The sequence below is a fragment of the Pan troglodytes genome, chromosome 7, assembly GCF_028858775.2.
Source record: "Pan troglodytes isolate AG18354 chromosome 7, NHGRI_mPanTro3-v2.0_pri, whole genome shotgun sequence".
Classification (NCBI taxonomy): domain Eukaryota; kingdom Metazoa; phylum Chordata; class Mammalia; order Primates; family Hominidae; genus Pan; species Pan troglodytes.
This window is the reverse complement of record NC_072405.2, coordinates 138158534-138181890: the sequence shown is the minus strand read 5'-3', so window position 1 is coordinate 138181890 and position 23357 is coordinate 138158534. Positions and strand designations below refer to the sequence as shown.

Below are 23357 nucleotides of genomic sequence, written 5' to 3'. Positions count from 1 at the left end.
CTCACAGAAGTCCCAAGAACTGCCTGAGCTGACTCAACAGCCAGAAACTAGGACAGTCACAAAGTCAGTCTGACTTCCAAATTTAAATGAGATTCAGGGCTTACTATGCGTCATGTTCAGAGAGGGGAGATGGACAACTGGCCAGTTTTACCTCCCAGATCATCTCACTTTCACAATAACAGGCTTCCCAAAGGAGCAAGCGAAGGCCCAGAGAGGCCAAGTGTCCTCCCTTAGCTCACAGAGCCAGAAAGCCTCAGGGATTTTCTAACATGCCTCAACAACCTCCCCAGAGCATTTCTCCATCAGGAAAACTATTTTCATTATGGGTATCCTTATTTTCCCTGCAGACGCAACAAGAAGCTTCTGGGGCCCCCCAGTGAGCAGAAAGCTGAGAGCTGGGGGCCAGCCAGTGTTTATTTGTTTATGCCATCATCTCCCACTGAACCCAGTCCCAAGCTACTGAGTGACTCAGAGACCTGACCACCAACAGCTGTTCTTCGGTTGGAGCCAGATAAGCCAACAGGGGGTGGGGGTGTCCACTGCACTTCCCAGTAATCAGGTGGGACACACTCTTTCTGTCCAGTACCCCCACCCCTTGCGGAGTGATAAAGAGTGACAGACAGATGAGAGGGAAAGACCCCCATCCCCAGCAACTGCACTGGAAATCCAGCTATCAGCATGTGGCCACTATTTTAACAAGGCTACAAGACAGAGAGAGAGGGAAGAAGCCCCCACGCCACCGCCTCACCCCCATCACAGGGAAATAATCTGCCTCCTGGGAAGGTGAGAGGGAAGAGAGCCACCAGGGCCACTGGAATACAGGTTCCAGCCAAGGCCACCCTGAGGCCCAGAGTCTCAGCAATGGGCCATGGTTGGCTCCAGTCTAGTGTGGCCCATCAATTATGGTGACTTCACTGCCTCAGTCTGGTCTCCAGCATGATAAGCAAAGGCGCTTCCCTGCCTAGCTTGGTCTCCAAAGCCTTTTCCCTGAAGGTTCCCTGAGCCAGAAACAGAATGTATCTTGAGGCTTTACCGTCCTCAAAAGCCTGATCTCTGGATCCTACTCCACTCATTTTAACTGAAAACACCACTCAGGTCCAAAGGACAGGAATGAATCTTTCTTTCCTTTCTTTTCTTTCTTTACAGTCTTTTCTTTCTTTACATTCTTTCTTCCTTCCTTCATTTCTTTCTTTCTTTCTTTTCTTTCTTTTCTTTTCTTTCTTCACGCAGGTACAAAGGACAGAGTATATTTCTTCACTCAGGTTCAGAGGACAGAATAATGAATCTTCTTTCTTTCCTTCTTTCTTCCTTCCTTCCTTCTTTCCTTCCTTCTTTCCTTCCCTTTTCTTTCTTTCTTTCCTTTCTTCCTTCCTGTCTGTCTGTCTGTCTTTCTTTCTTTCTTTTCTTTTCTTTCTTCACGCAGGTACAAAGGACAGGGTATCTTTCTTCACTCAGGTTCAGAGGACAGAATAATGAATCTTCTTTCTTCCCTTCTTTCTTCCTTCTTCCCTTCCTTCCTTCTTGCCTTCCTTCCTTTCTTTTTCTTTCTTTCCTTTCTTCCTTCCTTCCTGTCTTTCTTTCTTTGTCTGTCTTTCTTTCTTTCTTTCCTTTCTTCCTTCCTTCCTGTCTTTCTTTCTTTGTCTGTCTTTCTTTCTTTCTTTCCTTTCTTCCTTCCTTCCTCTCCCTCTCTTCTTTTCTTTCTTTCTTTCTTTCTTTCTTTCTTTCTTTCTTTCTTTCTTTCTTTCTTTCTTTCTTTCTTTCTTTCTCCTTACTTTCTTTCTTCATTTTTGGAACTGGGCCTTCTTCCAAACTTCTCACATAGCCCCTTACTCTGCTCTTCCTATGGACAGCTGAGAATCATTTTCCAACTTTATCAAATATGCTCCCTCCTCTTAAGATAGCCTGCCCTGGCTGCTTCCTATGTCTCTCGCAGTCTGACCAGGCGCTGTAGGGAAGAGGCCCAAATGCACCCACCTGGCCCAGATATCCAGAGGCCAAGGCCACGGTCCTGCACCACAGCGTGAGAGTTCTTCTTTGCCGTGCCTACAAACCTATGCTTGCCCCCAAACTCGCTCAGGGATAACGGGGTTGGGGAAAGAGTGGAAGGTCAAACAGAGACCCTCTTGGAATCTGTTCCCTTCATTAACTTTGGAATTCCACAGGCCAGTGTTTTCTCAAGGCTTGTTACACTGAATACTCCCCCAGGAGGAGGGGGCTGCAATCTTCATACCCACAGGCTCTAGCTGGGAAAGCCAGGAGACAGCTTCATGGGGTGAGGTCAGCCACCGCCCGCCCAGCCCCCAGGTGGAGGAACTAACATTTAGAGAGCAAACACTAAATAGCTAGCATCAGAGTAACAAATAGAGATTCAGAGGTGTTATGGTTTGCAGATGAAGAAAGTGAGGCTCAGAGAGATTAAAACACTTGAGCACATTGGGGCCTGTGGGTCGGGGGCGGGGGGAGGAAAGGCATCAGGAAAAATAGCTAATGCATGCTGGGCTTAATATCTAGGTGATGGGGTGATAGATGCAGCAAATCACATGGCACACGTCTACCATGTAACAAACCTGCACATCTTGCACATGTATCCCAGAACTTAAAATAAAATACATACATAATAAATAAAAATAAAATAAAATCCCTTATACAGAAAAAAATAAAAATAAAAACTTGAGCAAGATCACACAGCAGGTATAAAACAGCAGAGCTTCAAAACAGATTTAGTTTTGTTCTAAAAACCACACTCTTCAAATAATTGTAGCTATCAGTCAAAGAGGGCCAAGATTTCATGACACGACCACTCTTGAGGCAGGACGCTGAGTGACTGTCCCTGGAGCCCAGGCCTGCCGGACCAAAAGCCCACTCAAGTTAGCATTGAGGCCTGTGTGTAATTCAGGGACGGAACAGTGTGTCCAATACTGTTCTAAACTGACTTCCCAAAACTGTCACCGAGACCACTCCTTGTCAATGCAGCACCCCCTGCCAAAATGCACATGCCTTTACGTTTTACTATGTATGGATATCAGAGCCTAGGATGTAGTAAGCCCTCAATAAATGTCTGCTGAATGAACAGTAAGGGAACTAGCCATGTGAAGGCCATCTTCTAAGTTTTCTGTAAAATCCTAATGAAAGCACTGCGCATATACTGCTTAACAAGTCTCACAGAAATATTGCATCTTGTAACAATTTTTTTTTTTCAGTGTTTATGATCCAGGAGAAGTTTCTGCCTTTCAAAGACAAACATGTTTCCTTTATTTAGGCCAAGGACAAACTACAGCCTAAAGGCCTATTGCCAGTTCTTGTAAATAAAGTTTTATTGGCACACAGCCACACCCACTCATTTACATATTATCTATGGCTACTTTCCAGATACAAAGGCAGAACTGACAAGCAGTACAGAGCTGTGTGGCCTGCAAAGCTGAAAACATTTGTCACCTAACCCTTGATATAAAAAGTTTGTCAATCTTTACTTTAGATACAAATATAACCTACTTAGCATGTTGTGCTAATTAGGAAGCTCAGAGCTAAATGTAATGTTAAATTTTAGTAACTCACTCATCTTCAATATTTTTTATACCTTTATGCCTATATGCTTTGACCTTCTAATCCCATTTTAAAATTTTATTTTAAAAAAAACTAGTATTCCCTGAGTACATATTATATGCCTGGCACTGAATGAAGCCTTTTAATATGTTCTCTTATTTAATTCTCATAATAAACTCATGGGGTAGGTAATATTATCTTTTATTTATTTATTTATTTATTTGGGAGATGGAGTCTCAGTTTGTCACGCAGGCTGGAGTGCAGTGGTGCAATCTCGGCTCACTGCAACCTCCGCCTCCCAGATTCAAATGATTCTCCTGCCTCAGCCTCCTGAGTAGCTGGGATTACAGGCGCATGCCACCACACCCAGCTAATTTTTCTATTTTTAGTAGTGATGGGGTTTCGCTATGTTGGTTAGGCTGGTCTTGAACTCCTGACCTCAGGTGATCTGCCCACCTCGGCCTCCCAAAGTGCTGGGATTACATGTGTGAGCCACTGTGCTCAGTCCTTATCTTCAATTTATTGAGACTAAATGAATGAAATGAATACATGAATAAGTCACCAATTGATTGCATAGTGGAAATATTTACTATTTCATAATTCAATCCCAGAGAATAATTAACTCAGGAATTGACTGAAAAACTTTGGGTGCTCAATGAACATAACAGGCAGGGCTGAGATAGTAACTGCAGGCAATTTGAGCCAAATTATAGGATTGTAAAGTGCTATCGTTCTGGGATCCTTATCGTTTTCAATCTAGCTTCAGACCAAGCCGGCCAGTCACTTCATCATGAATCTTCAGGATTTGGGGAGAATCAGCAGACGTGACACAGAGCTACTCAAGTCACAGGCTCAGACACTGCCTCCAGTGGCGTGGCCAGAGCCACACAGCCAGAGTACCGCAAATAGAAACAATTACCGGTGCCCCAATGTAGTCCTCTTCAGGAGGACTAGGTCCACATGTCACTAATAGTATTTTTGAAAAGGTGACCTTTTCTTAAGTACCAACATCCTAAGCAGTATCATCTGCAAAATCACAGGTCGCACATACCAATTGTTGCCTTTTTCTAATTTGAGTGAAACACAAAGCAATTTTTTTATTCTTATCTATAACGTGAAATCATCTTGCACTGCTCATCAGCACGCTTTGAGAAACACTGGCTGGACAGGAGTAGGGGTGTCAAGGCTGACAGATGGGACTGCAAACACCAGCTTCTCTGCTCTCTCCATCAGTAACCGTGGCAGCTTTCTGGATCTCACTGAACCTCAGTTTGTTCATATGCATAAGGAGGAGACACATTCCCCTTGCCAGATTAGAAGGTGAACTGGCACATTCCAGGTATTCATACACACCAGCTGTTAAGCAACCTTGGGCTGTTCACCGAAGAACCCCTGGAGATGATCAAGTCACAGCCTTTCCCTCATTGCCACCCTGGGTAGACCATCAGGGGCTCCAGGCACCCCGTGGGGAACAGGTCCAAGATGCCAGGCCATCTCCAGGAACCTGGCCAGGATGTCAGTGTAGGTGGCAGGGCAGCCCGTACGACTAGAGAGTGTGCTGTCAATAATTCCAGGAGCCTATCAAGTGAAAACAACACAGGTTGGGACTGCTGTAGCGGCAGTCAGGGATAACAGGGCTCTTCTAAGTGGCTGAAAGCAGGCTTGTGACATGAAATCAGAACAGCAAGCTCCTGCAGCACGAGTAGAAATGCAAACTGTTCTGGCAAAAGTCCAGGGAAAACTGGGAGAGCCAGCCTTGTATGCATGATGCACCAGCAGCACCAGCACCCACCATCTAACTGATGAGTGTGCGAGCCACTAGGCCTGGCTTGCCCAGCTACATCCTCGTGTACACCTGTCATCCCAGAGTAAGTGATACAGTGCCCCTTTCACTCTCAAGTCTCCAGGCTGAGAAGAGAAATTAGCCAGTTTCTCTATGAATGAATGTACTAAGGCCCAAAAAGCAGAGGTAGTTTGCCCAAGGTCACAGTCACCAGTGGCCACGAAGGGAGAATGTGCATCTCTCAGCTCCAGGCAATGTTGTGCAGCGGCTTTGGAGTCAGACAGGGCTGTCCAAATGCTGCCTGTATTCCCTAGGGACACTTGATTTCCCTCTGGGTGCTCCAGTTACTTCAACAGTAAAACAGACCGGGCAAGGTGGGTCACGCTTGTAATCGCAGCACTTTAGGAGGCCGAGGCAGGCAGATCACTTGAAGTCAGGAGTTCAAGACCAGCCTGGCCAACAAAAATTAGCCAGGCATGGTGGCGCACGCCTGTAGTCCCAGCTACTTGGGAGGCTGACGCACGAGAATCACTTGAACCAAGGAGGTGGAGGTTGCAGTGAGCTGAGATTGCACCACTGCACTCCAGCCTGGATGATAGAGTAAGACTCAGTCTCAAAAAAAACAACAAAAACAAAACAAAACAAAAAACAGTAAAACAGATAATCACCATAATGGTGCGCATCTCATAGCTCTGTTTCGAGGTTTGAATGGAAAAACATGTGCTATGTGCCCTGTAGACAGCATGGCTTAATAAATGGAGATTATTACTACATCAGCATCCTTGCTGACACAGAGAAGGAATCTTATTCATTGCCATAACCATTCCGTGTCCTTTGGTGTCTGAGCCCACTCTGGCCCTACTGTGAAGAGTGGGAGATAACCCAGACCACCACAATTGGGTTGTTCTAGGCAGTAACTGATAAAAGGGGAAAAAACAGAGCTATGGACCATGTGATAAGTGAGGCACAGCTGCCACCACGATAGGGTGTGGGGAGAGGGCAGGAAGGGATGAGAGAGGACTGGGAAGGCACAAAGGAGTGGGGAGTATCTGCCTCTGTCTTTCCCAACTGATCCCCTCCCATCCCAGAACCTCTTTGCTCACCACTGTGAGCCTCTCTCCAGACCCTCAGCAGCCCCCCGAAATGGCTCCTCTGCCTGCCCCTACGTGACCACAGTCAAGCACAGCCCAGCACCTGCTGCAGCTCACCGTCACACACACACCCTTCCCAAGACTGCAAGGAAAAGTCTTCAGCTGAAGGGGCCTTGTTCGGTGTAAAACACGAGGCAGTTCTCAGCTTCTGGCTCTGTCTTCTCCTGGATAAATAACCTTGGGGAAGGTACATGGCCCCTCAGAGCCTCCAGGCGCTCAACTGTATAATGGATAAACCATTGCTCTCCTAGTGAGATTGCTGGGCTAAGTCATATATATACTCAAGAAAAAAGTGTTTCCCTTCTGTCCGACCTTTTCAAAGAAACCAAGAGAAAACCACAGAGAGTCACCATATTTGATCAAGGCAACTGCGATGCAACAAATAAAATGCCTACTATGTGTCTAGCCTGTGCGCAAGGCAAATGCATTTCCTCAACTCAGAAAGATTACTTTCTAGTGTGAGAGAAAGACAGGAAACCCAGTAAATTGCACATATGAATATACAATTAGAACACATCTAAGAGCTATGGGTGAGAACAGCATGTAACACCCAGAGGGACATTATTTACCTTAGGAGGTCAGGGAAGCCTGTCTGAGAAAGTGCTGTCAGGCATGAGCAGAACTAGGAATCCAATCAAAATCAGACTCAAGGCCCCGCCCCAACTGTGGTCTTGGCGGCCACATGCCAGGTGGCCTCAAGTGGTCTGAGAGCTGGACCACTTGCTGTTTGAGCTGCAACTCTCCTTCAGGCACCTTGGCACCACTCATCGCTCAGAGCTAGCAGCCTCCCAGGCCACCAGGCCTGGACCTGAGAGGCCAGTCCTTCCACTTGTCAGCTGCAGAACTGCAACAGGCCTTTGTGGCCAACCCAGCTGCTCCCTCCCTCCCTCCAGCTGGCATGAGACTCCATTTCCTCATCTGCCACTGACTTGTCACTCTGCCTTCCCATGGGCTGCAGGGAAACTGTGACCTTTAATCAACTGTCCACGCCAACCAGCTGTGCCCAGGTCAGAGTCCAGCACTGCCTCCCTGGCTCTGCTCAGAAAGATCAGGGCCAAGAAATGTCCACCATCCCCAAAAGCTACCCCCAGCCAACATCACCCACCACATGCTGAGTGTCTGTCATGTGATCAGCATTTCAATGTCTACTTGGCAATCTTCAACTCCAGTCCTGTGACGTGTGATAATACTTAACCCTTCACTGCAGGGAAAGGAATCCATCAGTCTGCATGGAGGCACGCAGTGTGTATGTGTTAAAGAGTCACACCCAGGCCTGTCTGCCTCCACATGCATCTGCCCACATACAACCCTCACAGTACCAGCCATATGGCCTTATGTTGTTCCTAGCTCTGAGCACAGAGCCAAGAAATTATCCCCCCATGCATATCTTTCCATTGAATCTCCCATGTCTTCATTCATTAACAATCCTGTCTTAATTTACCCTTTCTGCAGTATGAGAGACTGTGTCAAATGCCACACAATGTCTTAAGGACACAGAACCAACAGCAGAGGCACTTTATAGGGAGGTAGATGGTGACAGATACGTAAACTGGGAACGTCAGAAAATGGTGACAGGTACAATAACACACGTCAGGGCAGGGAACAGTAACGGTTTCCAGGAAGGACCTCTTTAGTTCCATCTGTCTCCCCCAGGCACCCAGCATCACGCCAACCACACAGAGGGTGCTCATTAAATGCCACCTCGTTGAGAACACCAGCCACATCCCAGTGAACCCTCCGTGACCAGCCAGGACAGCCTCACCTCAAGCCCAGCTGAGCGCCGGATGGAACGTGCATCAGATGCTTCACCAGGAAGAGTCGGGGTCTTACATTCCATAGGGAGACCCAAAGGAAGTTGGCAGAGATCTAAGTAAACAGAGATCTCAACCCTCTCAGCCAGCTGCAGTCCTTCGTCCCCCATGGACATCCAAGCTGTAAGAATCCATGAGGCATTCAGCCACAGCCTCCCTTAAAACCACTTTTAGTATCCTGAAATGTGCCGGGCGTGTGTCATTCCAGTGCATGGTTCCACCAGCGTTATTCCCCAGACCACTGAAGATCACTGTAAATCCATCAGGCTCAGAAAATACTTGAACGAAGCTCCATGCAGTTGACAGGCACAGCCATCTTGCGGGGCATCTTTTTAATCTCCTTCTGGCCAAAAGATCAGGCCTGCAACAGGGAAGAAGAAAAAAACAGTCTTGTCACAGTCACTGACCCAGAGCAGTATTCAGTCACTCTTTCCTCCTTGTGTTTGGCCCTAACAGAGTGTAACTCACTAAAAATAATTCTCCATAACTGGTAACACACAAAGTTGAGACCGGTGTCCAGGGAGGCCTTCAGGTGAGAGCTGCCTCTCCTGCGGTACCAAGGACCTCTCAGACAGGGAACTGCCAGCTGCTCATAGCCTCAGGAGCACCCTGAGAGGGGAGAGGAGGCTGGGGGGCATCCATTATAAAGTTGAGAGGAGAATGTTTGTGACTGGCTTAGAAAGCTGACAGCAAGGCCAGGCCTGGCACATAGCCTGGGCTCCCCTGCAGGGCTGAGAGGTCCCTTCAGGGAGCTGAGGGGTTTAGGGTCAGCTGGTAGGAAGTAGTTCTTTGTTTTGTTTCTTTTTAAAGACAACCACAAAACTCTGGCCTGGCTCCAGGCCTTGTCCTGCACTGTGAGCCTCTTCAGGGTAGGGCCTAGGACCTGTTCTGTTCTTACTCATTCATTCACTAACTACTGAGCACCTGCTAGGTACTCAGCACTCTCCCATCAGGAGGGTGATAGCTTTGTCTTCCCAATCCAGTGTATTTAAATTATTCCAAAGATAACTGAAGAACAAATTGATCCACAATGCCTAGGGCTGGAGGCTCAATATTCCCCATCCACCCAGTGATAACAATAACTGTCCTTTGGGGAATGTCTATGATGTATCGGCTAAAAACTCTGGCCTCTCCATCTGATATGATCTCTCAAACACCCTGGGACGTCTGCCCCTATTTTCCAGATGAAGCAGTGGAGGAACAGACAACCATTCTACTTCAGACTAGTAAGAAGCCTAAATCTGAAGCTAGACAGTCTGTCTCCCAAGTCTGTGCCCTGATCCGCCGCTCTAAGTTACCTAGTGAGGGATTCCTGCCCAGAATGGCCGCAGCTAAAACTTACTTCCAGGCTTTCTGCATGTATGAAACCCTCATTTCATCCTCACAAAAAACTGTGAGTTGTAGATTATTGTTAACTGACTTTAGAGATGAGAAATTTGAGGCCCAGAGAAGTGAAGCAACTTCCACAAGGTCACACAGCTTTAAAAAAAAAAAAAATCACAGGAAAAGGGTTTGAGGCTGGGAGCGGTGGCTCACGCCTGTAATCCTAGCGCTTTGTGATGCCGAGGCTGGTGGATCCCTTGAGGCCAGGAATTCAAGACCAGCCTGGCCAACATGGTGAAACCCTGTCTCTACTACAAATACAAAAATTAGCTGGGTGTGGTGGCGCATGCCTGTAATTCCAGCTATTTGGGAGGCCGAGGAATGAGAATCGCTTAAACCAAGGAGACAGAGGTTGCAGTGAGCCAAGATCACACCACTGCAATCCAGCCTGGGCCACAGAATGAGACTCTATCTCAAAAAAAAAAAGAAGAAAGAAAGAAAGAGAGAGAGGGAAGGAAGGAGGGAAGGAAGGAAGGAGGGAAGGAAGGGAGGGAGGGAAGGAAGGAAGGAAGGAAGGAAGGAAGGAAGGAAGGAAGGAAGGAAGGAAGGAAGGAAGGAAGGGAGAAAGGAAAAGGGGTTTGAAACAAGGTGGACTGGCAGACTGGCTCCAAAGCCCACGAGCTTGACCACTGCTCCAACTTCCATCAAAAGCAACGATTACTGCCAAAGAAATGTTTACAAACGTAGTGGTTTAAAACAGAAAAAGAAATAAAAAATAAAACAGCACACACTTATGATCTTACATTTCTGGAAGTCTGACATGGATCTCACTGAGCTAAAATCAGGCTGTTGGGAGGGCTGCATTTCTTTCTGGTGGCTGAGAGGGAATGTGTTTCCTTGCTTTTCCAAGCTTCTAAAGGCTGCCTCATAGGCCTTGGCTGTGGCTTCTTCCTCCATCTTCAAATACAACACCAAGGCATCTCTGACTCTGCTTCTGTGGCCGTATCTCTGTCTCTGAATAACTCTCTGCCTCCCTCTTCCACTCCTAAGGACACATGTGATTATATTGGGCTCACCCAGATGATCCAAAATCATCCGTCGACCTCAGGGTCCTTAGCCTTACTAGCATCTGCAAAGTCCCTTTTTACATACAACATATTCGCAGGTTCTAGGGATTCGGATGTGGACATTTAGGGGGACGTTATTCTGCCTGCCATACAAGAATAACAGAGGGCACCCATCTCCTGTTTTAAGAAGTCTTCCGTGAGGAGGCACCACTCATTCCCAAAATGGAAATCAAGCTAGCTACCTCACCCTGCCCACAATGCACAGAGCCACACACACTTGCAGCGGCTAGTGAAGAAATCACGAAGGAAACAGTAAGGTACGTTTTCTTCTTAAAAAACATATCCAGCCCAGTGCAGTGGCTCATGCCTGTAATCCCAGCACTTTGGGAGGCCGAGGTGGGTGGATCATGAGGTCAGGAGATCGAGATCATCCTGGCTAACACGGTGAAACCCCGTCTCTACTAAAAATACAAAAAATCAGCCAGGCGTGGTGGCGCACACCTGTAATCACAGCTACTCAGGAGGCTAAGGCAGAAGAATGGCTTGAACCCCGGAGGCCGAGGTTGCAGTGAGCCAAGATCATGCCACTGCACTCTAGCCGAGGTGACAGAGTGAGATTCAGTCTCAAAAAAAAAAAAAAAAAAAAAAAAGAGATAGAGTGAGATTCTGCATCCAAGTTGGGTTTGACTCCAAAGCTGTTTTCTTTCCATTCTGAGACACACTCTTTCTTATTTAAATAAGACAGTGTTTCTAGGCCAAGTGTGGTGGCTCATGCCTGTAAATCCCAGCACTTTGGGAGGCTGAGATGGGTGGATCGCCTGAAGTCAGGAGTTTGAGACCAGCCTGGCCAACGTGGTGAAACCCCATCTCTACTAAAAATACAAACAATTAGCCAGGTGTGGTGGCAGGTGCCTGTAATCCCAGCTACCTGGGAGGCTGAGGAACGAGAATCACTTGAACTCGGGAGGTGGAGGTTGCAGTGAACCAAGATTACACCATTGCACCCCAGCCTGGGTGGCAGAGCACAGAGTGAGACTTTGTCTAAAAAAAAAATAAAATAAATAAGACAGTGTTTCTAGAAAGTTCAAGAAGGTTCTGGCAATGGTTGAGTAGTTCCTATTGAAGCAGTTCCCTGGTAGATAGCAACTATAAATGCTGAACAAATATTTTTAAAAAATAAAAAATCTAGGCACCAGATGACCAAAAGTAGGACATTCTGGAGTGTGATCAAGACTTGGACACTCAGCAAGCCAGTGAGTTCCTGCTTTTGGTCAATTTTAGTCTGAGAGTAGGCCCGGTTCTGCAACATATGAGTGGCTAACACTCAGATGGTGTTGCTGCACTGAAACATCAGGACAGAGATCAAGGCAACACAATAGGTGAAAGTGAAAGAAGAAATCCTGGTAAAAAGAGAGTTTCCAAAAAGGGGAGTTCAAATTCTGTGTACAAATGTTCCCTAAGTCACTAAGTGACTCCTGAGCCAAGTTTGTATGCAGTAGCCCAGTTAAAGCCAAAAGAACTAAACAGCAATTTATATTGCTGCCCAATACTAGGGAGTCAGAATTTGAAGTCTTATTTTACTGAATTAACTACCTACTGAAACAAAAAAGCACTACTCTTTGGAGGAACAAAACAGAATCAGTCCTTACCAAGTATCACTCACAATGTCTGTGATATAATTTATAATAGCTCAATATAACAAACAACTAAAAAGAAAACAAAAACAGGAAATGTAATCCATTCTTAAGAAAAAAGATAGTTATGGGGACCGTCCCCATGACCCTGAGATGACCCAGTTTCTGGAATTAGCAGACAAGAGTTTTTTAAGCAGCTATTATAACTATGCTCAAAGACTCAAAGGAAAATGTATTCTTAGTAAATAAAAAGATAAGAAAGCTTAGCAAAGAAAGAGCCAAATGGAAATTCTACAATTAAAAAAAAAAACTGAAACAATCAATTGGATCCATTTAACGGCAGACTGAAGAGGAACCAAGAGTCAGTACAATTTGAGGAGAGGCCAATAGAAATTATTTAATCTGAATAACAGAAAAAAATTTTGAAAAATTGAAGAGAGCCTCAGAGACCTGTAGGACAATATCAAAAAGCCTAACAGACATGTAATTTTAGTCCCAAAAGGAGAGAAGAGAATGGAGCAAGATCAATATCAGGGGGGGAGGGAGGGGAGGGGGTGGGAAGGGATGAAAGTGTTCTAAATTCAGTGAAAGACATTAATTTATAAATATAAGAATATCAGCAAATCCCATGCAGGATATATATTTTTTTAAATCACACCTAAGTATATAATAGTTGAACTGCTGAAAACCAACGTTTGAAAAAAGTCATGAAAAGAGCCAGAGAAAAACAGTGGTTCTAATTTCTTAAAATCATTGAAAAAGCAGATAATTACATCTGAACCCAATATGTGCTCTGCAGGTCACTTCCTCTTGTCCCATTTATTTATATATTTATTTATTTTATTTATTTTATTTATTTTTTCCTTGAGACAGAGTCTTGCTCTGTTGCCCAGGCTGGAGTGCAACGGTGCCATCTCAGCTCACTGCAACTTCCACCTCCCAGGTTCAAGTGATTCTCCTGCCTCAGCCTCCCAAATAGCTGGGATTAGAGGTGTTAGCCACTGCATCTGGCCTTCTTGTCCCATTTAAATCTACCTGACAGCTTTTAGACCCAAGAGGAAGATGGCTTCAAAAGGAAGCTCAAGTATCTAAAGAGCCCCTAAGAGAAAAGAAGAAGGAAGTACAGTAATTAAAAATTACAGTTTGAAGTTAGACTCCCAAATTTACTACGTTTCTTACTCTGGGGAAATGTTTTTAACCCTTAATTTCCTCATCTGAAAATGGTGGTAAACAACATCTACTCATTTCATAGAACTACTGTGAGGTTGCATGATGTTTTGAATGTTTGTTACCCACACCCCCGACCCCTAAATTCACACGTTGAACTCTTAACTGCCAAGGTGATGATCTCAAAAGGGGAGGCCTTTGAAAAGTGATTGGGTCATGAGGCTGGAGGGCTTAGTGCCCTTATAAAAGAGGTATAAAATACCTTATTTGATCCTTTCACCATATAAAGACCCAACAAGAAGGCATCATTGCTAAACCAGGAAACAGGCCCTCACCAGACACCAAATATGTCTGAGCCTTAATCTTGGACTTCCCAACCTCCAGAACCATGACAAATAAAGTTCTGTTGTTTACAAGCTACCAGTCTAAGGTGGTTTGTTATACCAGCCTGAATGGACTGTGACAGGTTGCAATAAACAACATAAAGGACTTAGCATGTTGCTGGGCATATATTAAGAGCTTGATGGATCTATCATTCTCACATCAAATGGAAGAGGCTCCTGCAAGTCACCCCACAGCAGTGACTCCAGGACTGCACACACTCACTCCTCGGCTCCTACAAGTGACCGCCAAGACCTGCCAGCCCTGGGAAGCAGCCCAGGAGAGGCACTGCTCCTGAATGTCAGGACTGGAGTACCGTCAGCTGAGAGGGGCCACTTACAACAGGAAGGGGAGCTGTGATTTATGGTACCAGCCTCAGCTAATGACAGGGGAGTGAACAGGGGACACAGTCTGTTAAATATTTACTGAGGCCCACAGGCAAGTCTGAAGCCAAGTTTGTTTTGTTGGGGTCGGGTCCATTAAAGCTCTGTCACCTGAGGAAGAATTATGACATGGTCTGTTGGGTATTACTGCAGTCAAGTGGTGGTCCCTGACCAATGGCAAGGACTGCCCTGATGCTCATAAGAAGGTGGCTGCACCTCGCCCTCCGCCTGCAAAAGTACACAATGTGTGGCATTGTACACCGGGATTTCCCGTATCATCAAATCATAATGCTTTCTCAGGGAGCATTTTCTTTTCCCTCCTGATTACTTGCTGTTAGATTCCTTTCATTTGCTCTTTCTGTAATGGGTTGGCTAAAATTTAAAAACCACACAATGCCAATAATTGGCTTTGATGTGGAACTGGAATTCATACGTGCCGGTGAACAGACACTCTGAAAAAGGATAAACAACCACTTTGGGAAACTGTTTTGCACTATTTACTAATGCTGAATATACCCAAACCCTATGACCCTGCAGCTCCACTCCGTGGTATCAATGCACAGATATGTGTGCATATGTTCACCAGAAGACACGTCTAAGGATATCACAGCAGCTCTATTCATAACAGCTAAACACTGGAAACTACTCAAATGCCCATCAACAGTAGAATGGATTTTTTAAAATATGCACACAATCTAGTGACCAGTGAGAATGATCTGAAAATGCATGTACCACATGAATATATCCCACAAACATAATTTTGAGTGAAAGAAGCCAGACACAGGGGAGTGTGTGATTATGTTATTTAGATTAAGTACATAAACAGGTTAAACTAATCTGTGTGGTTAGAAGTTAGGACAAAGTTCTCCTGAGTGACTGACTGGCAGGGGGCTTCCAAAATGCTGGAAATGTTCTATTGATCCAGGTGCTGGCTCCACACTCAGGTTCAGTTTGAGAACATTCGTCAAGCTATCGATACACATATGACATGTGCACTTTTCTCCATGCACATTATTTCTATAAAAAGGAAGTTTATATTTTTTGAGTTTTCCTGTGAAAATATGTTTGCTGGAATGTCAAAGACATCAGAACACCCCTTCAAGGCTTGGGAATCGGCAGCTTCCAGGTTTCCCTGTTTCATCGTATTCTCACGCCCCACTGCCTCACAGCTGACCCTTCCCCAGAGGACACTGAGGGGAAGTCTTCACAGTAAGCATGCTCTGGCCCAGTGACACGGAATTGCCCCACAAGAAAACGTGGCCCCAGCCCCATTCTCTTGGCTCCATCTCTCTCCTCTCTGCCTCCCAGGCTGTCAGGACCAAATCTGTCATTTCCTTCTTTTTTTCTTTTTTTCCAAAGTTAAAATAGGAATTCTTTTTTTATTTTATTTTTTTAATTTTATTTTTTTTATTATACTTTAAGTTTTAGGGTACATGTGCACAACGTGCAGGTTTGTTACATATGTATACATGTGCCACGCTTGTGTGCTGCACCCATTAACTCATCATTTAACATTAGGTATATCTCCTAATGCTATCCCTCCCCATTCTCCCCACTGTCATTTCCTTCTTGACCCTCCCCACCAGGTATTTCCACTAGCTGAGGCCCTGCAGAAGACATTTGGAAGAAAAACGAAAAACAGACTGCGTCTATTCCCTACCCAACACCAACAGACCACCACTGCGCATCCACTCCCCCTCAATATAGGACGGGCAGATGGATGCTTTGGTAACTGAAGACTTAAAGTATACAGGGTTGGCACAGGCTGGTAAATGGGGTATGAGGTACAGAACACAGAAAGTGAGGGAAGGCGTCCCTGGTCCTAAAGCTTTGAGGGGAGCACCGTTTGCAGGGGGAGCCATAATAAGTGTCTCCCAGTGTGTGTGTGGCTGTGCCTTCCTCTCTCTGTCTCTGAGCCTTCTGGACTCTGCATGTGTCTGTGTCTGTGTGTGTGTGTGTGTGATGTGTGTGCATGCATGTGTGCGTGCAAGTGTGTGTGTGCAGGCATGTGTGTGCGTGTATGTGCACATGTGTGTATCTCTTTCCCTCTCTTGCAGAAGGGACCAGTCATGTTGTTAATTTTAGTACCAGCAAGAGTCAGAGGATGTTAATTATAACACTTCTGAGACCCGGTCAGTGGGGCAGCAGTTGTAGCAGCAGAAGTGAGAAATCAGTCTCACATGCTAAGTGTGCCTCAATTTCTCTTTCTCTCAGGATTGTGAAGTAAGATTTCTTCAAAACTGGCTGGGTGTGGTGGCTCACGCCTGTAATCCCAGCACTTTGGGAGGCCGAGGAGGTGGATCACCTGAGGTCATGAGTTCGAGACCAGCCTGGCCAACATGGCGAAACCCCCTCTCTACTAAAAATACAAAAATTAGCTGGGCGTGGTGGCGGGCACCTGTAATCCCAGCTACTTGGGAGGCTGAGTCAGGAGAATCGCTTGAACCTGGGAGGCGGAGGTTGCAGTGAGCCAAGATTGTGCCATTGCACTCCAGGCTGGGCAACAGGAGCGAGACTCCATCTCAAAAAAAAAAAAAGATTTCTTCAAAACTGATGCCAAAAAGACGATGTCTCCTTTATCTTCTTCTGAGGAAGGGAGAGGTGGCAATTTCTCTGGCTGTGCTCACATTATTTCTCTGTGGTACCCCAGGAGCTGGGGCTTCCCTAACCTGGAAGATAAATCGGGGAGATCTGTTCCCAGAGAAAGCGGCAGCTGTCCCCCCGCTGACAGGCTCTATTTTTGCTTCGTTTCACTTCCTCCCTAACGTGTGCTGGGATGACATGGATCAGCTGCTTTGGAATTCCCAAGCCTTCGAGTGCCTGCTCCCGTCACACTCACCCGATTCCTCATTCAGGGGAGGGGGGATGGGAGCCACAGGAACCAAGGTGTGAATCCTCATGCTGTGGTCACAACCATGTGGCCTTGGGCACATCCCTTAAGCTCATTGAAAGTGTTTCCTCATCTGTTCAATAAAAACAAAGAATAAGCCGGGCACAGCGGCTCATGCCTGTAATCCTAGCACTTTGGAAGGTGGAGGCGGGCAGATCACTTGAACCCAGGAGTTTGAGACCAGCCTGGACAACATGGTGAAACCATATCTCTACAAAAAATACAAAAATTAGCTGGCAGTGGTGGCGCACCTGTAGTCCCAGCTACTCAGGAGGCTGAGGTAAGAGGATTCCTTGAGTCCAGGAAGTCAGTGGAGGTTGCAGTGAGCCAACAGCCTAGGTGACAAAGTAAGACCCTGTCTCAAAAAATAATAATAATAGGCCGGGTGTGGTGGCTCACACCTGTGATCCCAGCACTTTGGGAGGCCAAGGCAAGTGGATCACCTAAGGTCAGAAGTTCGAGACCAGCCTAACTAACATGTTGAAACTCCATCGCTACCAAAAATACAAAAATTAGCTGAGTGTGGTGGCAGGCACCTGTAATCTCAGCTACTCGGGAGGCTGAGGCAGGAGAATCACTTGAACCCAGAAGGCGGAGGTTGCAGTGAGCTGAGATTGTGATTGTGCCACTGCACTCCAACCTGGGCGACAAGAGTGAAACTCCATCTAAAAAAAAATAATAATAATAATATAATAATAATATTAATAATAATATTATTATTATTATCTCAGAAAAACAAATGATAATAATAATAATAAGGAATAGAAACATGTGTCCACTGGAGTTCATCTGCGGACAAGACTGAATGTATAGAGAGTGCTCGGCACACAGTGGGCTCACAACACAAGAAGATAGTCAAAGTCACCCTCAACAGCACAGCGCTGCTATTATGGTGGCTACTCCCACGAGTCAGACTCGGGAGATGCAAACTGAACCCAGTCCAGTTCCCTAATGTTATTAAGGGCTTGATTTCCTCTGCACTTTGCCAGACACAATGAGGGTCTCCACAAGGAGGAGGCAAGCAGCCAATATAGAACCAGCCTTCTACCAGCAGGCACCTTCATGGGCATGATGCAGCAGAGCCCTGCTTGAGCTCTGCAAGGTACATTGCTTAGAGCCATTCTTCAGGAATACTGACATTTGGGTTCTGCCAGCCTCCAGCAACCCATGCGTGTCTGGCACAGTGCTTGGGAACTCAACAGGTGCTTAAGAAATGACTGGAAAGCTGAGTGCAGTGGCTCACGCCTGTAATCCCAGCACGTTGGGAGGCTGAGGTGTGTGGATCACGAGGTCAGGAGTTCAAGACCAGCCTGGCCAGCATGGCAAAACCCCGTCTCTACTAAAGTACAAAAAATTAGCCAGTCATGGTGGTGCACGCCTATAGTCACAGCTACTCGGGAGGCTAAGGCAGGATAATTGCTTGAACCCAGCAGGCGGAAGTTGCAATGAGCAGAGATCGTGCCACTGCACTCCAGCCTGGGAGAGAGAGTGAGACTCCATCTCGGAAAAAAAAAAAAAGGGGGCCGGGCGCGGTGGCTCATGCCTATAATCCCAGCATTTTGGGAGGCTGAGGCAGGCGGATCATGAGGTCAGGAGATCGAGACCATCCTGGCTAACACAGTGAAACCCCACCTCTACTAAAAATACAAAAAAAAAATATTAGCCAGGCGTGGTGGCGAGCGCCTGTAGTCCCAGCTACTCAGGAGGCTGAGGCAGGAGAATGGCGTGAACCCGGAAGTGGAGGTTGCAGTGAGCCGAGATCATGCCACTGCACTCCAGCCTGGGGGACAGAGCAAGACTCCGTCTCAAAAAAAAAAGGAAATGTTGACTGGAATAGTGGGTGATTAATTCCAGCTACACAGACAGTGTTCACGTGCTAGCTCCTAGCACAGTGCTAGAAGCCAGAAATCATATCAAACATGAAAGACACAATCCCTGACTTCATGGAGCTTTCAGGCTGTACCAAGATTTCCAGAGAAGCAGGCCATGTCCATAAGCGAGGACATTTGTTGATGACCAGGTTGCCTTGGCGGGCTGGCAGAAGCTGAGGAACAGGAGGAAAGGTTGGACCACATGGAATGTGAGAGGCCCCAGTACGTCAGCACACAAGAAACCTTGGAAATAATCTCGTTCAATGTCCTCACTGAAGAGCTGAGAAGTAAGGCCTGGAGAAGTAAAGTGACTTGCCCAAGATCACCCAGCGAAGACCTGCAGATGCAGAGTGAGAAGCAAATGAGAAGGGTGCGCTGGGCACAATGCCTAGAGGAGGAACTGGTCCTTAAACTGGTGGGTGCTGGGGCATTGTCCGTCGAAGGTGGCATGACCAGAAGCCCAGAAGAGCATGTAATTACCACACTTCCTGAGTGCTGGTTCTGAGAGCATTGGTTGTGTTCCTGTAGTCTCCAACAATGCTGTGAGATACGAACTCACTTAGAAACAAGAACATTGGTGCACAGCAAAGCCCAAGTACGCCCAAGCCATGCAGGAGTCAGCAAGAGACAGAGCTAGGATACGAGCCCAGGCACTGCCTCCAGAGCCTTTGTTCTTTTTAGTTTGTTTGTTTGGTTTTGTTTTGTTTTGTATTGTTTTGTTTAATTGAGATAGAGTCTTGCTCTGTCACCCAGGCTGGAGTGCAGTGGCGTGATCTCAGTTCACCACAACTTCCACCTCCTGGGTTCAAGCGATTCTCCTGCCTCAGCCTCCCAAGTAGCTAGGATTACAGGCACCTGCCACCACGCCCGGCTAATTTTTGTATTTTTAGTAGAGACAGGGTTTCACCATGTTGGCAAAGCTGGTCTCCAACTCCTGACCTCAACTGATACCCCGGCCTTGGCCTCCCGAAGTGCTGGGATTACAGGCAGGAGTCACCACGCCCAGCCCTGGGTCTTTGTTCTTAACCACTAGTCTGCCTTGCCTTTGAAGAATTACGTGATGAGAAAGACTGGAGGCAGAGCCATAGGATAAGAAGCTTCTAAAAGAAAGAGATGGGAATGGTACTTTGCTGGGAAATGCAAGGAAAATAGAGATTTCCAAAGCATCAATATCATCTACTGCCAGGAGTTGACCAAAACAGCCCCAGTAGGGCTCAAGTCTTGCTCTTTTTCCCTCAGTAATTTCTTCACGTCATCCATGACATCCTTCTCCAGACTGGCTCCCTGTCAGAGTAGATAATGTGTCTAGTTGTGGCCTGAAGCCATAATATCATTCCCCCTAGGCTCAGGGAGTGGGGAGGCAGGCGTCCCCAGAACAGCCCACCCCTGGCCACTTCTCCCCACCCCCTTGCAGGTGAGAAGGCAAACGCCCTCATCTGCAAGATGCCTGTGGGCAGCATCCAGGGAGGCTGTGGGCATTTCTCGCTGATGGGCACTGTCTTACAGATCCATTAGGACTCAGGCACCTAAAAGTTATGGGAATATGACTGTGCCAATAAGGATCCCAGGGTTACCTCACGATAGCCTTCTTTTTAATTAACTAGACCAGACCAGACCAGACCAGACCAGTAAGGAATAGCAACAGTAATTTTAAGACAGAAAGAGAGGCAGACAGGAAGACAGGCAGACAGTGGCAGGGAAGGGAAAGAGGAAGAGAGGGAAAAAAGAGGGAGGGATGCAATGTCAAGCAATGACCAATGCTTCAGAGACAAAAAGGCTAGGGGGAGAATTCTAGCTCTGGGGCTTCCAAATCTGTGAAGCTTTAAGCTTCAGTTCTTTGAACCTGCATCCATATCTGTGAAATGCCTTGCAGAGCTGGGGGAAGGCTAGAGATAACCCATGTGAGGTCCTTGCACCTAGTAGATCCTCAATATAGGAAAAGCTCTCATTTAATCAGGCTCACCTCCACTCTCCTTCATCTTTAGGCTCAAGATGATTAAGATGCTGAAATGACGAAGAAGAGTCATGAACACTGTTCTTCTCCAAGTGACAGACCTTCAAAATTTGTAGGTTTTTTTTTTTTCAATTTCCTTTTGTTTGACTATGCCCACAAAATCCCTCAGGGAAAGGTCAGCAAAGGTCCAAATGTCAATCAATCATGAACAAAGGGGCAAAGTGCCAAGGACGTGAGCCATCAAACAATGACTCAAGGTGACAGTTCCTTACAGAACAGCAGGACCTGCACTTGAAGATTCCAAATACAGAAGTTCTACAGTGTGCATGTTCTCCAAGAAAGTTCAGTAAGGTTTTTTGTGGGGGAGGGGGGTTGTTTTTTTGAGACAGAGTCCGGTTCTGTCACCCAGGCTGGAGTGCAGTGGCGTGATCATGGCTCACTGCAGCCTCAAACTCCCGGGCTCAAGCGATTCTCCCACCTCAGCCTCCAGAGCAGCTGGGACTACAGGCGCGAGCCACCATGCCCTGCTAATTTTTGTATTTTTTTGTAGAGAGAGGTTTTCATCGTGTTGCCCAGGCTGGAAAGAAAGTTGACTAAGTTTGACAGAGACTCAAGAGTTTATATTGGTCCCTGTCTGCAAAGAGCTTAAAATCTCATTTACAAAACAGGACTATGAGAAATAGTCCATTTAAGGACTAAGTCAAAATGTTATCCTAAACAGTAGTAGATGTGCCATGTGGAGTTCAGGGAAGCTCCACGAGAGATCAGAGCTGCTTTTCTGGGATATCCACATATCCCCCGAGAGGTATCTAAGGTGGGAAGAGAGAGAGAGACCCTCGGGGTAGGGGTTAGGGCTAATGTCAAAATAAGGAGGATGAAAGGAAATGGCATTTATCAGTCACCAGTCACAAAGAAAACCCTTTTAATTTCCCACTTAATCCCCATGTATCCTCACAACCCCACAGACAGGTCTCATATCTGAAAGTTACAGAAACAGCAGCGTGAAGAGGGCGGGCACCTTGCCCAGTTTGTGTGGCTGAAGAGGGTGGACTTGAACCCAGGTCTATAAGACTGCAAGTCCCCTCGGGGGCCATCATCACACCACAGCCTGCTTCACTTTAGAATCTGGGCACATTCCAGGCGCTCTGAGCTCCCGCTGTCTCAGGGGCTGGGGGGTTGGCCTCCTCGGCGAGAGGAAACTTTCCACCACGCCACTCTGCTGAACCTGTCCTCTCCCACATCCCACAGCTCCATACATCCCATAATCACCACCTTTGTTCCAACTCCTCTTTAAAACCTGGATTAGCTGGGCTTCCGGGGAGGTCACGCTCCTGACTTTGGAATGCACTTCTGACTTTCTCAGAAGCAGGTCTCTACTCAAGTCACGCAGGCACATCTCGCTAAGTAAACTTTGGCAGCCATCTAGCTTGCCCAAGGACTCTGGGTAAGTCCAAATTAGGGGGATGGGGCAAATGAAAGCGATGACAGCACGAACAGCCCACGACCAGGAGCAGGCACATCGGCTCTGCTCTGCTGTCACCCAAGCGCCACGGAGGACAGGAGTTGTGGAAAACTGGCAGCAGGTGCTCTGGGGGCACCTAGGAGCTGGCATGGTTCCCTCTTCCGCCTGCTTAGAGGACAGATCCCACTTAGGCCCCATCCCTTCAGAACTGGGGGGGCCAGGAGATGGGAAGAGTGAACGGTTAATGCTAATATCATCCAGGGAAAGGTAAAGGACGAAAGCGGGAGGAGATGAGAGGAAAGGGAGAGAAGGGGAAAGAAGGGAGCAGCTAAAATAAATACACAGGAGACATTCAAATTCACTGTATTAAAAACCTGTCAGATATAATAATAATAATAAAAATAAAATAAAAAATTTAAAAAATTAAAAAAATAAAAAAATAAAAATAAATAAAAATAAAAATAAAAACCTGTCAGAATAGCACTCCAGAAAAGAACCCTGACTTGGGGAACCTGAGTCCCCAGAGCTCTGTGGGAACTGGGTGGCATTACAGCATTCATAGCAAACCAAGTGTGAAACCACACACACACACACACACACACACACACACACTGCTGTTTGGGGCGTGTGTGTGAATCACTGTATGTTTTCCAGGTGTCTCCATGGTGCAAGTCACAGTACTGGTCTCTTAAAAGGCTTCTCCCAGTCTTCCCCTCTAGGTCAGTGGCTCTCAAACCTGAGTGTGCCTAAGCACCACCTGTGGACTTGCTACAATGCAGATCCGGAGGCCCACCCCCGTAACTCTGTTCAGTAAACCTGGCTGAGGGTGAGGGGGGGTGGAGGGTGCCTCTTTGCCAGGTCCCCCAGGTGAGGCAGGGGTGCCACAGAACTCCCCAGAGAAACCCTGTTTCAGAGGACTTACTGCTCAGAGAGCAAA

General features: G+C 46.6%; 1 protein-coding gene across 1 annotated transcript in view; it reads right to left on the bottom strand.

Moving 5' to 3' along the window:
• The window catches only part of LOC742042 (collagen alpha-1(VII) chain-like), a 307325-nt gene that overhangs the window by 200119 nt on the left and 83849 nt on the right, over positions 1-23357 (bottom strand). Inside the window, exon 4 of the mRNA XM_063816125.1 lies at positions 8240-8649. Within this exon, the coding sequence (XP_063672195.1) occupies positions 8370-8649 (280 nt within the window). The 3' untranslated portion in view covers positions 8240-8369. The remainder of the gene's footprint in view (positions 1-8239; positions 8650-23357) is intronic.